The sequence below is a fragment of the Haemorhous mexicanus genome, chromosome 29 (assembly GCF_027477595.1).
Source record: "Haemorhous mexicanus isolate bHaeMex1 chromosome 29, bHaeMex1.pri, whole genome shotgun sequence".
In the NCBI taxonomy this organism is placed as follows: Eukaryota; Metazoa; Chordata; class Aves; order Passeriformes; family Fringillidae; genus Haemorhous; species Haemorhous mexicanus.
Window position 1 is genome coordinate 4,126,761 of NC_082369.1, and position 12,306 is coordinate 4,139,066.

The 12,306-nt window shown below is 52.4% G+C and overlaps 2 protein-coding genes across 3 annotated transcripts in view; one reads left to right on the top strand and one right to left on the bottom strand.

The window, feature by feature from the left end:
• CPAMD8 (C3 and PZP like alpha-2-macroglobulin domain containing 8) overlaps positions 1–6,050 on the top strand; it is a 64,483-nt gene extending 58,433 nt beyond the window's left edge. For both annotated transcript variants that reach the window (XM_059869931.1, XM_059869932.1), the window contains exons 42-43: positions 1,133–1,328; positions 2,312–6,050. In XM_059869931.1, coding sequence (XP_059725914.1) covers positions 1,133–1,328; position 2,312 — 197 coding nt within the window. In that variant the 3' untranslated portion in view covers positions 2,313–6,050. The remainder of the gene's footprint in view (positions 1–1,132; positions 1,329–2,311) is intronic.
• On the bottom strand, positions 6,001–9,471 carry F2RL3 (F2R like thrombin or trypsin receptor 3). The gene is made up of 2 exons (XM_059869933.1): positions 9,269–9,471; positions 6,001–8,044 (listed from the first exon to the last, which is right to left on the bottom strand). Exons 1-2 carry the CDS (start codon positions 9,342–9,344, stop codon positions 6,975–6,977), a joined length of 1,146 nt encoding a protein of 381 aa, XP_059725916.1. The 5' UTR covers positions 9,345–9,471; the 3' UTR covers positions 6,001–6,974.
• Between the last annotated feature and the right edge of the window lie 2,835 nt (positions 9,472–12,306).

Below are 12,306 nucleotides of genomic sequence, written 5' to 3' on the forward strand. Positions count from 1 at the left end.
CTTCAGCACCTCAGTTAATTCCAAACTCATAAAGGAGACTTGGGGATTTTTTTTCAAACTACATTGCCCTTTGCCTCCCTTTATTTCCCTTTCCCCACTTGTTTTCTCCTTCTTTCTCCCCTTGTTTATCATTCTTTCCCCCTTCTTTCTCCCCTTCTTTCTCTCCTTGTTTTTTCTTCTTCCCCCCACCTTGTTTTCTCATTTCCTCTCCTTGTTTCTTCCTTTTCCCACCCTTATTTGCCTTCCCCCTTTCTTTTCCCTTTCCCTCCTTATTTCCCCTTTACCCCTCTCTTTTTTCCCCCTCTTTCATTTCATTTTATTCCAGTTTCTCAGACTGGGAAATTGAAAACTCCTTTTGCAGCAGCTTCTCCCCTCCCCTGTGAACCCCACCAAACCCGTGCAGGTGTGCTGACACCTGCAGCCTCCTTCCCTGCTATTGGAATATTGGAATATTTACCAATATTGGAATATTTACCAATATAGCCAGATGGGATGTGCCTGAGCTTGGTGCTGACCCAAACAGCAGCACTGTGGTGTTTCACTGGCTGGCTGGGTGCTGCAGCTGGGCACGTGGGGACAAGTCCAGGCGTGCAGGAGCTCTGGTGGTGGTGGGATGGAGCTTCCCCCTGTATCAGGGGCTGCTCCTCGGGTTTCCCTCTGGCAGAGAAGCTTTAGGGCCATGGGGAAGGAGAGGAGTCGGTTCTGGTGGAGGGTTTGGATCCAGAGCTTTATTCTGGCTCAACAACTCCAGCAGAACTCCTGACCCACGTGGGTGCTGCTCCTTTTAACCCCGGGGAGAGGGCAGGGAAGGGACAGGGAGCCACCAGCCAGGTACAGGAGGGGAGGTCTCAAGGGACAAAGGACACCTGGATGGCCCAATGCCCCCCGGGGGTAGAGGGCATCCTTTGAATCTGCCAGTCACTGGAGCCCTTCTGGAATTCCAGGACTGACAGACAGTGCTGGGAGGGGAAAGGAGAGGTGACTGACACACCTGGGAGGGAATTATCAGGGGAGGGAACCGAGGTTCTGAGGTAAACCCTGAAATCCCAACACAACACCCTGGTGTCCCTGATGGTGTCCCTGACTAAAACCCCTTCCTCCTGCTGCCCTGCCCTGCTGTGTGGCCACGCAGCTCCTGCAGCTCTGGTTCCCCCAGCAGCCGAGGAGGGGCCCCCCCTGCACACAGACCTGTCCTACTACTCCTACGAGTACGACCCCGACGCCTTCGCCGTGGAGGGCGACGTGTTCGAGGTGGTGGCAGAGCTGAGCACGGCCAGCACCTTCAGGGGAGGGGACAGCAGCCAGGCTGAGGCCACCCCAGCAGAATGGTGAGTCCACAGAGGGGCAGGGGGCTGCTCTGAGCCACCTTGTGGTGTCCTTGTGCTGGTCAGTTCCCCCAAAAGGGAATGGGGCAGCTGTAAAAGGCTCTGGGACCTCAGTGGTTTCATCCCCAAGGGAATGGAGTGATCTGTCACTTGTGTGTTCAGCTGGAGCAGAGGAGACTGAGGGGAAGGTGGGGAGGAGGAATGGACACGGATCTCTGCTTTGGGGTGACAGGGACAGAAGGCCAGGAAGGGCTGGAGCTGGGCCAGGGCTTGGCATGGAGCTCAGGGCAAGGTTCTTCCCCCCCGAGGGTGCTGGGCACTGCCCAGGCTCCCCAGGGAATGGTCCCGGCCCCAAGGCTGCCAGAGAATTCACAGAATCACTGGGTTGAAAGAGACCTCCAAGGTCATCGAGTCCAACCCAGCCCCAGCACCCCAACTGAACCCTGGCACCCAGTGCCACATCCAGGCTTTGTTAAACACCCCCAGGGATGGGGACTGCACCACCTCCCCGGGCAGCCATTCCAGAACTCCATCACCCTTTCTGTAAAAAACTCTTTTCCTAATATCCAACTTATATTTTTTTCCTAATACCCAACCTGAATTTCCCTTGTCACACCTCAAGGCTGTGTGCTCTGGTTCTGTCAGTGCTGCTGGAGAAAGAGCCCAGCCCCAGCTGAGCACAGGCACCTTCCAGGAGCTGCAGAGTGATCAGGGCACCCCTGAGTCTCCTTTTCTCCAGGCTGAGCACCCCCAGCTCCCTCAGGGGTTCCTCTCAGGGTTTGTGTTCCCAGCCCCTCACTGACAGAGCTCTCAGGGCTGCTCAGGGTGGGGTTGTTGGGGTGTCTGTGCAGGGCCAGGGGCTGGATTTGATCCCTGAGGGTCCCTCCCAGCTCTGTGACCTTTTCAGCTTTTCCAGGCTCAGCAATATCTCACCAAGATGCAGCACAGCAAGGTGACTTTTCTTCCTTGTGTTCTCTTTCCCACAGAAATACATAATTTAAATCAAGAGAAGAGGCTCAGAATCGACTCCTGTATGAGTTTGCTCCTCCAGATGACCTGCTGCAGAACAGAACCTGAATGATGACTACTTCCTGATGCCCTCAGAACTGTAGGCTTTGCTGCCCCACGGGGCAGATCTGGAGCTCTAAGGGGGACACTCAGCGTTATTTTTCTGTCCATTTTCCTGCCTTCTTGTGCATCCTCTTTGGAGCCCTCCCAGTGAGGAGAGACCAGTATGCTGTGCCCTGTAGGTGAGAAAAATAGGGGCTGCAATTCAAACCTCTAGAGCAACTCCAAGTGTTTTCTCTGCTATCAGGATATTCTGCAAATGCCATTTCCTAGCTACATTTAGAAGCTAAGTCCAGGCCTTGTGCTTAGCTGAGCTGCTGTTTGAGGAAAGATGGCTGAGAAGTTTTTTGCTCAAATTATAACAATAAAAATCAGTGTGTTTTGCCAGTTATGACATAGCAAGAGGCTGCTCATCTTCCCCAGCCCATCAGTCTGCACCCAGGAGAGAAACACTTCCCTGTGGCTCCACAATTCATGGAAGCTCTTGGGAGGTAAACTTTACCTGAGAAAACTGAAATCCACTGCCAGGGCTGAAAGGCTTCATGTCTGCTGCTGTTTGCAGCCTCAGCAGAGGCAGGGATGAGGTGGGGGAGCCCTCTTTGTGTTGCACTACGTGCTGACAGGGGCTGCTTGCAGCCTTCTCAGCCCCTTTCTCCTCAAAGCCTGGCCTGAAAATGAACCTGGCGCAGGCACAGCCCTTTTCAATGTTTGCCTGACTTCACCAACCCCTTTTATTTTGCTCCCACTGGCATCCAGCACAGCATGTTCTGGTCCTGGTTCTCCCTGGCCAGGCCCTGGCTCTGCTGGCCAGTACCAATCCCTGGTGTCACAGGCTGGACTCCCTTGGTCTGACCTGCCCCAAGCAACGTGGCAAAACTTAAAAAGAAAAGCTTTGTGTTTCCAAAAGTGCAGGAGCCAAGATTTTTGAGTTTCCCTTCCTGCCTGGAGCAGCATTGTTCTCTTTGGAGGAGTTACATGCAATTGCCTCTTGCAAAATAGTGTTAATATTTTATCTTCCCACTTCTATTGTTACCAGGACCCAGAGCAGGGTGGAAACTCCTTTTGAGGGTGTTTATTGGTGAATGGAAACAGAAAAAAAAAGCCCAGCTCCATTCATTTTTAAGGCTTGTTTACACAGGAACTATGACAAGAATATATCCCAGTATAGACATTCCATTCCAGAATAAAGGCAAGTTTATTCCAGAAAAATGTCCACATGGGGACAAGCAGGAGGTATCCCAGAGTTGGGCATGTGTAGTTTCCAGTCCTTTTTGTCTGGGGCCAGACATTTGCAGAATGCAGTTGACATGATGAAGGTCTGGGTCTTGAAGTTCCCAGAAATGTCTGAGCTGCCTCAGAAGGTGGCAGCTGTGCCAGCCTCCCCTCGTGGCTGCTCCCAGCACCCTGCTGGGATGAGGGTCCTGCCCCACATCTGGGGTGTGCAGGGGCAGATCCTGCCCTCACCCTGGCAGCTGCATTCCTGCCTGGCAGGTAAATTAATGCCTTTAAACTAAATTCCATCTCCTGCAAGCAACTGTCCTGGCAGGCACTGGCTATTGTGTACACACACAGGACTGAGTCAATATTTATCCCTGGGTAAATAACAGGCCTAGTGTGAGCTGCAACAAGATTCCTTTTTTCTTTTCCTTTTTTAATTTTTTTTTTCCTTTTCTAAAACTCAGAACTGCACAATACAAGCCCTGCTGTTTGCTGGCTCAGGCTGCAGCTGTTTGGTGCTGGGAGTTGGGAGGATGAGGCATTTGGTCACCCTGGTGATGGCTGTCACTGCCTTCAGGCAGGAGCTGGGACCTGTGCTCTGCATTCCTCAGTCCCTTTCTGGCTTTCCTCTCCTGCTCTCTCTCACCCACTGTACACCCAGTGGAGCTTCTGGAGAGATATTTGAAGTCATTTTCAATTGCTTGGTCCTCTCACAGATCCTTGGGCTCTCAGACCTCCCCCTGGGGATGAGGAGGTGAGGGTGGGGAGCTCCAGCCAAGAATTAAACCTGCCTTTCTTCACTTTCCTCAGGCTGTGGGACATGCAATGTCCTAATTCCAGCTGCAGACATGCCCCTGTTGCTGCCAGGTAAATAATTCCTGCTGGTGGTGCCAGCCCATCAATCAGGGCCTTGTCTGAGGGATCTCTGTGCCAGAGCTTGAGGCAGAGGAGTCTGGCTTGTTTTACAATTCAAAGGAAAGCCAGAGAGCCCTGGACCCTCAGAAGGCAAAGGCAGAGCAGCTTTAATGTCCTCAGAGCCAGACAGAGCAGGGCAGTGTGTGGGAGGGGATGGGACAGGATTTCTGGATCCTGACTTCACCCCCAGCCTTGGCACTTCCAGCCCCTCTGCTCCTGGCAGCCTCTGCCTCCCCCTGCTCTTGCTACACCAAACCAGCTCCTCTTCGTGGCTAAAAAGAAAAAAGGTGATTTTTATTTAAGGAAATGAATCAAGGAACCTGCAGTTCCACCACTGTGGTTGCCTTTCCCCCATCACAGGAATAAAGGAGGTCTCTGCTCTCTTCCCTACCCCAGCTGAGGGTCCAGAGCTTTCCCCTGCCCCACATTTGCTGTTCATGTTTCTGGTAACCATCATTCATTCTTATCTAGGGGAAAAAAAATCATAGATTATTTTTCCTCCATTCTTCAACATCCTGCTTGGAATAGAGAAACTGTAGGACTGGATCCCTGAGCAGCCCTGGACACAGCACAGCTGAACAGACTCAAAGCCATTCACAGGCTCAGGCCCAGCTCTGCTCAGTCTCCCTCCTGTCCCCGAGAGCACAAGGACATCTCAGGCTCCCACTTTGTGCACCTCAGCCAGGCAGTTTAGAGAGAAGGATTGATTTTAATTTTTTTCCATCAAGGAAAAGACCAGCTGGGTGCTGGAAAGCCAAAGCCAGCAAGACCAGCAGCTGCTGCTGCTGCTTTGGGTTGATTCTGGTTTAGAGACTTTGCCTCCCTCTGTCAGAGAGATATTTCCATTTTCCTTTTCCTGATGGTCCCTCCCTGCAAAAGGAGAAAAGTGCCAGTGGGTTTGTAAGACACAGAAATCTCTTCTTCCATCGAGGTCTGTGACTGAATAGCTGCAGCAGTGCTCGTTATCAGTGATTGATGCTTGCAATCCTTTCAAGGAAATTAATATTTATATATTTGTAACTGTACATTATGCAGAGTAATCATTACCATGGTATTTATTTTAAAGCAATAGTTCCCCTTGTTCTTTCTCGTCCTGTGTTTTGGTCTTGCCTCTTCCCCTCCTTCTTAATCAGCCTCAGTAGAAAGCAAATACCAGAAGAATGTTCAGCTTGCTTGAAGAACATGCCCAACACACCAGCACTTGCTTTGCTCACACTGACTGTTGACATTTAATGCACAATAACCTGGTTTTCATTATTGTGAATAGAGAAACTTTAGCAAACCTCTACCAGCCTGGCTTTGGGTTTGGCTCTGGGGTTTTTTTAGTCCCTGCTGTTTCTGACTGAGTGCCCAGCACCTGGAGCCCAGCTTTGTGTTTCCCCTGCCTTTTGCCCCCTCAGTACACACAAACAGCTCTCTGACCAGTTGTTGGTTTGTTCACACACATCTTAGCAAGTCTGAGTCCAGAAAAGTGTTTGTTTTAGATTCTGATAAATATTTTATTAAAAACTGATTTTAAGACAATCCTCTCTGCCTCTTATTCATGCTTTATGTTGTCAAGCCCGTGCTGGGAAAACTAAAGAATTAAGGAGCTCTAAAGAGGTTTATTGCTCATTTTCTACCTGGCTGCTCTCAGAGCTGTGCCCCAGTTGTGTCTGAGAGATGAGCAGGCTGCATTTTGTCAGATTTGCAGCAGATTCCATCAAACAAACCTGAGCACCTCTTTGATCAGAGCCAGCTTTTGGCTGTGGGTGATGTTACACAAAGGAAATGTGGAGGACCAGAGGCTTTGCTCCATTCCTACTTTGGTATTTCCCTTCATGAGACATCATTTTTTTACAAAATCCATTAATCCATTAATACAAACTTTGCCTCAAAGAATTGATGGATGCCAAGGGTGATTTGCAGAAACAGGGATGAGTGAAGGGGATTTTTACACCTTTTACCAACAGTGGGCTGACATTGCTGACAAATCAAGCCAAGAATGTTTTTGCTACACAAGTCACTCTGCACTCTTTTGACAGACTGGTTTAGTTCAAGAGAGTAATTTTTGAAACATTTAGAAATTTGGTTTTGCAATGATGGCTCTATTTTGTTTTAGGGGAAAGGAATATGCATTTAAGGACAGAGAGCAAGCCAGGAGCAGGACTAGCAGGCAGAGAGCAGCCAGGTTAGGAACAGCAGACCCAGCTGAGGAACGTCCCTGGTGGTGTGTGACCAGCTGAGAAGCTGCAGGCAGTGTCCCAGTGCAGGATGGATGTGTCCAGCCCTCAGCATCTTGTCTGGGCAGAGAACCCCACAGCCTGGCTTTATTCATCCTTATCTGTGCAGACAGGGGAAAGCACTTGGCCATTCTGGGTGAAACTTGTGGAATTCCAGAGCTGAATTCCTCTGATCCCCACTGTGTGCATTGTGAGTGCCCTGGGAGCAGCCAGCCGGGCTGGAGGCTCACACCAGCGAATGCTTGGAACGGGGCAGCGTTTCCTTGGAGGTCTTCAGGGAAATGGTGGTTTTTTTGCTGCCCCTGAACACTTTCCTCCTCACCTTCTCCCGGAAATCCTCCGACACGTAGTAGTAGACAAAGGGGTCAGCACAACTGTTGAAGGTGCTGAGGGCCAGGCTGACCATGTAGCTGAGGTACAGCCGGCCGTGCAGCCTGGAGCAGGGGCTGGAGTAGTGAAGCAGCAGCAGGACGTTGCTGGGGGCATAGAAAACCACGAGGGTGACGAGCACGAGGGCCGTGAGCTTGGCGGCGTGGCCGTAGCGGCCGCCCCCGCGCAGGAGGACGCGCAGCACCGCGCCCGAGCTCAGCGCCAGCAGCAGCAGCGGCAGCAGGAAGGCGCAGGAGATCAGCACCACGAAATAATAAAAGTAGAACCCGTCGTCCTCGTGCCGGGGCAGGACGTCGTGGCACAGCGTGAGGCCCGCCCCGAGCAGGGGGTAGGACTGCTGCTGCAGGGCCAGGGGCAGCGTCAGGGCGGCCGAGCAGAGCCAGGCCCCGGCGCAGGTGCCGGCGGCCAAGGTGGGAGTGCGGAAGGCGCGGGAGGAGAAGGGGTGAGCCACGGCCAGGTAGCGATCCACGCTGATGCAGGCGAGCAGCAGCACGGAGCAGTACATGTTGCCGTAGAAGAGAGCCGTGGTGAGGCGGCACAGCCCTTCCCCGAAGGGCCAGTGGTTGCCCAGGAAGTAGTAGGAGATCTTGAAGGGCAGCACGGAGATGAGCAGCAGGTCGGCGGCCGCCAGGTTCATCAGGAACACGGTGGGGGCCTGGCGCTCGGCCCGGGTGGCCAGCACCCAGAGGGCCAGGGCGTTGGATGGCAGCCCCAGCAGGAACACCAGGACGTAGAGACACGGGATGAGGCGCACGGTGACGGCGCTGCCCAGCTGGGCACGGGTGGCCTCGGGGATCAGCAGGTAGGTGACGTTGTTGACCGTGGCCTGGTCCCCCGGGATGGCTCGGGGACAAGGGCTGACCTCTGGAGTGCTGGCCTGCTCACTGGTGCTGTTCTGGGAGTAATCTGTGAGGGGAAGGCAGCCTGTCACCCACTCAGCCTGTTACACACTCAGCCTGTTACATACTCAGCCTTTTACACACTCAACCTGTTACCCACTCAGCCTGTTACACACTCAGTCCATTCCTCACTCAGCCTGTTACACACTCAGTCCATTCCTCACTCAGCCTGTTACACACTCAGTCCATTCCTCACTCAGCCTGTCACCCACTCAGCCTGTTACACACTCAGCCTTTTACACACAGTCCATTCCTCACTCAGTCAGTTCCTTATTCAGCCTGTTACCCGCTCAGTCCATTCCTCACTCAGCCTGTTACACATTCAGCCTGTTCCTCTCTCAGCCTGTTCCTTATTCAGCCTGTTACACACTCAGCCTGTTCCCCTCTCAGCCTGTTACACACTCAGTCCATTCCTCTCTCAGCCTGTTCCTTATTCAGTCCGTTCCTCACTCAGCCTTTTACACACTCAGCCTGTTCCCCTCTCAGCCTGTTACACACTCAGTCCATTCCTCACTTAGCCTGTTCCTCACTCAGCCTGTTCCTCTCTCAGCTGGAGACTCTGTGGAGGCTGCACACACAGCTCATCCCAAAGGCTGCCCTTTGTCTTTTCTGTTGGGTCCCTACAACTGGGAATGTTCTGGAAAGGCTGTTGAGTGGTGGGCAGAAAAAGCTGGCTGGCAGAGCTAGGTGTGCAGGAGCCACCCTCAGCCACCTCTCTGATTCCTTTGCCCTGTGGTTTCCCACAGCTCACAATGGACTGTGATGCTCTACAGCCATGAACAGGCCTGGGAATCCAGAGAGAAATTCCTCTTCACAGCCATGAACAGGCCTGGGAATCCAGAGAGAAATTCCTCTTGACAGCCATGAACAGGCCTGGGAATCCAGAGAGAAGTTCCTCTGCTGGGCTTTCACAACAATCCAAAGTTCTGGAGCCACTCCAGTGTAAAGTTGTGGCTCTGGGTGTATATTTGGCTGAAGATTTAGCTTTTGAATCCTTTCTGGTTTACTGCTCCTCTCTTTTTCCTTTCTCTTTCTAGTTTCTTCCACCCCAGCTCCTTTCTCTGCTGTATCACCTCTGTCAACCTCCTGCTCCAACAAGAGCCCACACAAAGCTCTATCAGAGCATCCTCCCATGTGAACCCATTAAAAAATGAGCTTTCAGGGATTTTACAAAGATCCAGACACCAGCACTTGGACAAGCAGCAGCTTTGCACCCAAAGCAGACACTCACCATCATAGTCCGAGGCCAGGCAGAGTCCCCAGAGGGCCCAGCAGAGCAGGAGCTGCCTGCTCCCAAGGGTGCCCATGGCATGCAGGGTCTGGCAGAGCCCAGAGCTGTGTGGGAGCAGCAGCAGCAGCAGCAGCAGGGACCCTGCTTACGCATTTCCTCCTCCTGCTGCTCCTTCACTCTCGGAAGGAACGGGGCAGGCTGGGGGGATGGAGGGGCTGGCACCACAGCAGCTCAGGCTGGACATCCCCAGCGTCAGGCTGGGACTGGGAGGGGCTTATCCATCCAGGCCTGAAGTGTTTTAGGGCTGCACTTCATCCTCAGTGTGAGATGATGGCTCAAGTGACTCATCTGGGTCTCCTTCCTGCTCTGGAATATTCCTGGAAATAACAAATGTGCTGGGGTTTGGTGCAGTCTGCACATGAACAGAGCCCACGCAGCTCAGCCCATGGAAAGGCTGAGCATCCTCCCACCCCAGAGACCTGAGTGGCTCTGTGGGTGAGCTGAGGTCTTTTCCTAAAGCCTGAGTCACAGCATTTGCTGCTACTACAAACAGGGAGATATCCCAGACACCAGAGCTGCAGACCTCCCAGATCTGCCAGTGACTCCAGAGGGCTCCTGCAGCCTTGTGCTCTGGCATTGGAAGGGTTTTAGTGTCAGCCTTGCAGCCTCCAGGTCAGGCTGGGCCCTTCCAAGTTCCCTTTTATTCCCTTTTATTCCCTTTTATTCCTGCTCCTGTTTCCTGGCTAAACAGCACCAAGCTCCTGCACCTTCTACTGCAGAGGATGGTTAGAAGCCCTCTGGGTTGGAGCTCTTTGCACAGGAAAGCAGCAGCAGGAGCACCATGACACACCAGGGGTGGGTGGCAGAGAGAGGAGATGCTTTGCTTCCTCTGATAAAGCACTGGGACAGGGAGAGCAGCTCCAAGCAGCAGGGAAGGAAAGGGGCCTGCAGAGGGCACGCAGGAAGTCCCTGCTGCTGGGGAGATAATGGGCAGCTCCAGCCCCTCCTGCCCCACAAAAAGCTGCTTTTTCCCAGAGCTGAGCAGTCCCACCCTGCACAATCCCCACTCTGCCTGGGAGTGGAACTCAGAGCAGCACATGGAGCTGCAGACAGTCCAGATGATGCTGTGACAGGGACTGGCAGAGCTTCACTGAGCCTTGAGATCCTTTGCTGCCAGGTCCCCCCAGAGCAGGTCCCTCCTGTGCTCTGCTCTGAGAAGCTCCTAAATTCTCTCCCATCTCCTGTGTCAGAGTGGTCCTGGGCACCCCGTGCAGTGGGACAGGAGCTCGTGGCTGGGAGGGTGCTGGGCTTTGGGCTGTGCTCTGCAGCCCTTGCCTGGCTCTGCAGGGAAGGAAGGAAGGAAGGAAGGACAGGAGCTGGAGCCCAGGCAGTAGGAACTGTGAATTTGGCTTGGCAGCCTGAGGAGCAGCTCGTTTCTTTCTCCTCGCCTCATGAATGGCCTCTTCTGTGAAGGTTGCAAATCTGAGCCTGGCTGCTGTTTGATGAGATTCTTCTATTCCAAGGAGAAAATGATCCTATTTCCTTTGCTTTCACCATATTCCCACATCCTTGTGCCGAGCGTGTCAAGAGGTGGAGTTCCACTGGCAGGGAGAGGGAAGATGCAATGTTAGATGTTTTGCTTTTGTGATTCTCTCAGGATTTATGAACCATTGCAGAATGACTCATGTGGCCACATATTTTCCATGCCTCAGCCAGGATCCTTTCCATGCTTTGTATGCAAAAAATTAGCCATAATCAGGTTCAGATAGTGTGCAAATCACAGCCCTGCTTCCTATGGGCAGGTCTCTGGGGTGGAGCAGACAGGGGTTACTCATGGCTGTATCCTTCATTTTTCAGATGCTGTGTGATCTTTAGTGACTGCCTTAGATGCAGAACAGCTTGCCTGAAAATTCTGATGCCAGAGGTTTGTCACGGCTCGTTAACATCTCTTTAAGTCGTGTGATCCCTGCCCTGTGGGGTAACAATTTGGTTTTAAAGTAATTCATTGTGCAATAGATCATCTCCTGGGAGCAGGGGCTCTTCCATTCCGTGGCTCTGAACCCAAAAGATGTAATGCTGGAAATCAGCCTGGGGATTTCAGAGCTCAGAGGGAGGGTGCAAACCCCACCTGGCCTGTGCCATGCATCTTGGAGGCTTGGAAGAGCAAACTGTGGTGGGTAAAGGGTGGGACTCGCTGTGGCTGCTCTGTTCCAGCAGCTCCAGGGGGTTCCTGAGCAGCAGCTTGGAGCTGGTTCTGCAGGCTCTGCACGTTCAAGGTGCCCTCAAATCTCTGACACGGGTCCCCTCCTTCTCCCTGGGCCAGCCTGAGACTGTCCATGGCCCCAGGGAATGCCCCCCTCTCCTCCTGCTTGTCCCACAGCTCTCCTGTTCCTCTGGGATCCCACCCTGGGTGATCCCTGACTTTCTCCTCAGCCTCACCCTGCTGAGGGAAGATTTTCAGAGCTGCCCTTCTGCTTGCTGGCAGTTTTCACTTCACACCATAAAAGTCCATGTGGAAACATTTTTCAGGAATATTTGATGCTTATTAACACCCCTACAACTCAGTGGTCTGGAATAGCTTTTTGGGGGCATTTCTCAGCATGATAGTGACACTGGGGTGGGTGTTTCCTGGTCTCACACAGCCTCATCATCATCTCCATCATCATCTCCATCATCATTCCTTTTCAGCATCAGGACCCTTTGCCTTTTCCATGCCTCAGCCAGGATCCTTTCCATGCTTTGTATGCAAAAAATTAGCCATAATCAGGTTCAGATAGTGTGCAAATCACATTCTTAGCACAGGTTAGGAGTTTAGTTAACTAGGAGTTTAGTTAACTCCTCTTTAGCACAGGTTAGGAGTTGCTAGACTTTAATTTAGTCTGTAAATTGAATTAGTTAGTTCTAACCCAGAAGAATGGCTAAAACATGAAGGAAACATCAATTTGTGTTTTGCACACAGTTCTAGGCTCTCTCACTGGTTCACAGCCCTGACCCTCCCAGTGCATCCCTGTGATGAGGAAACAATTTAAAAAGTCCTG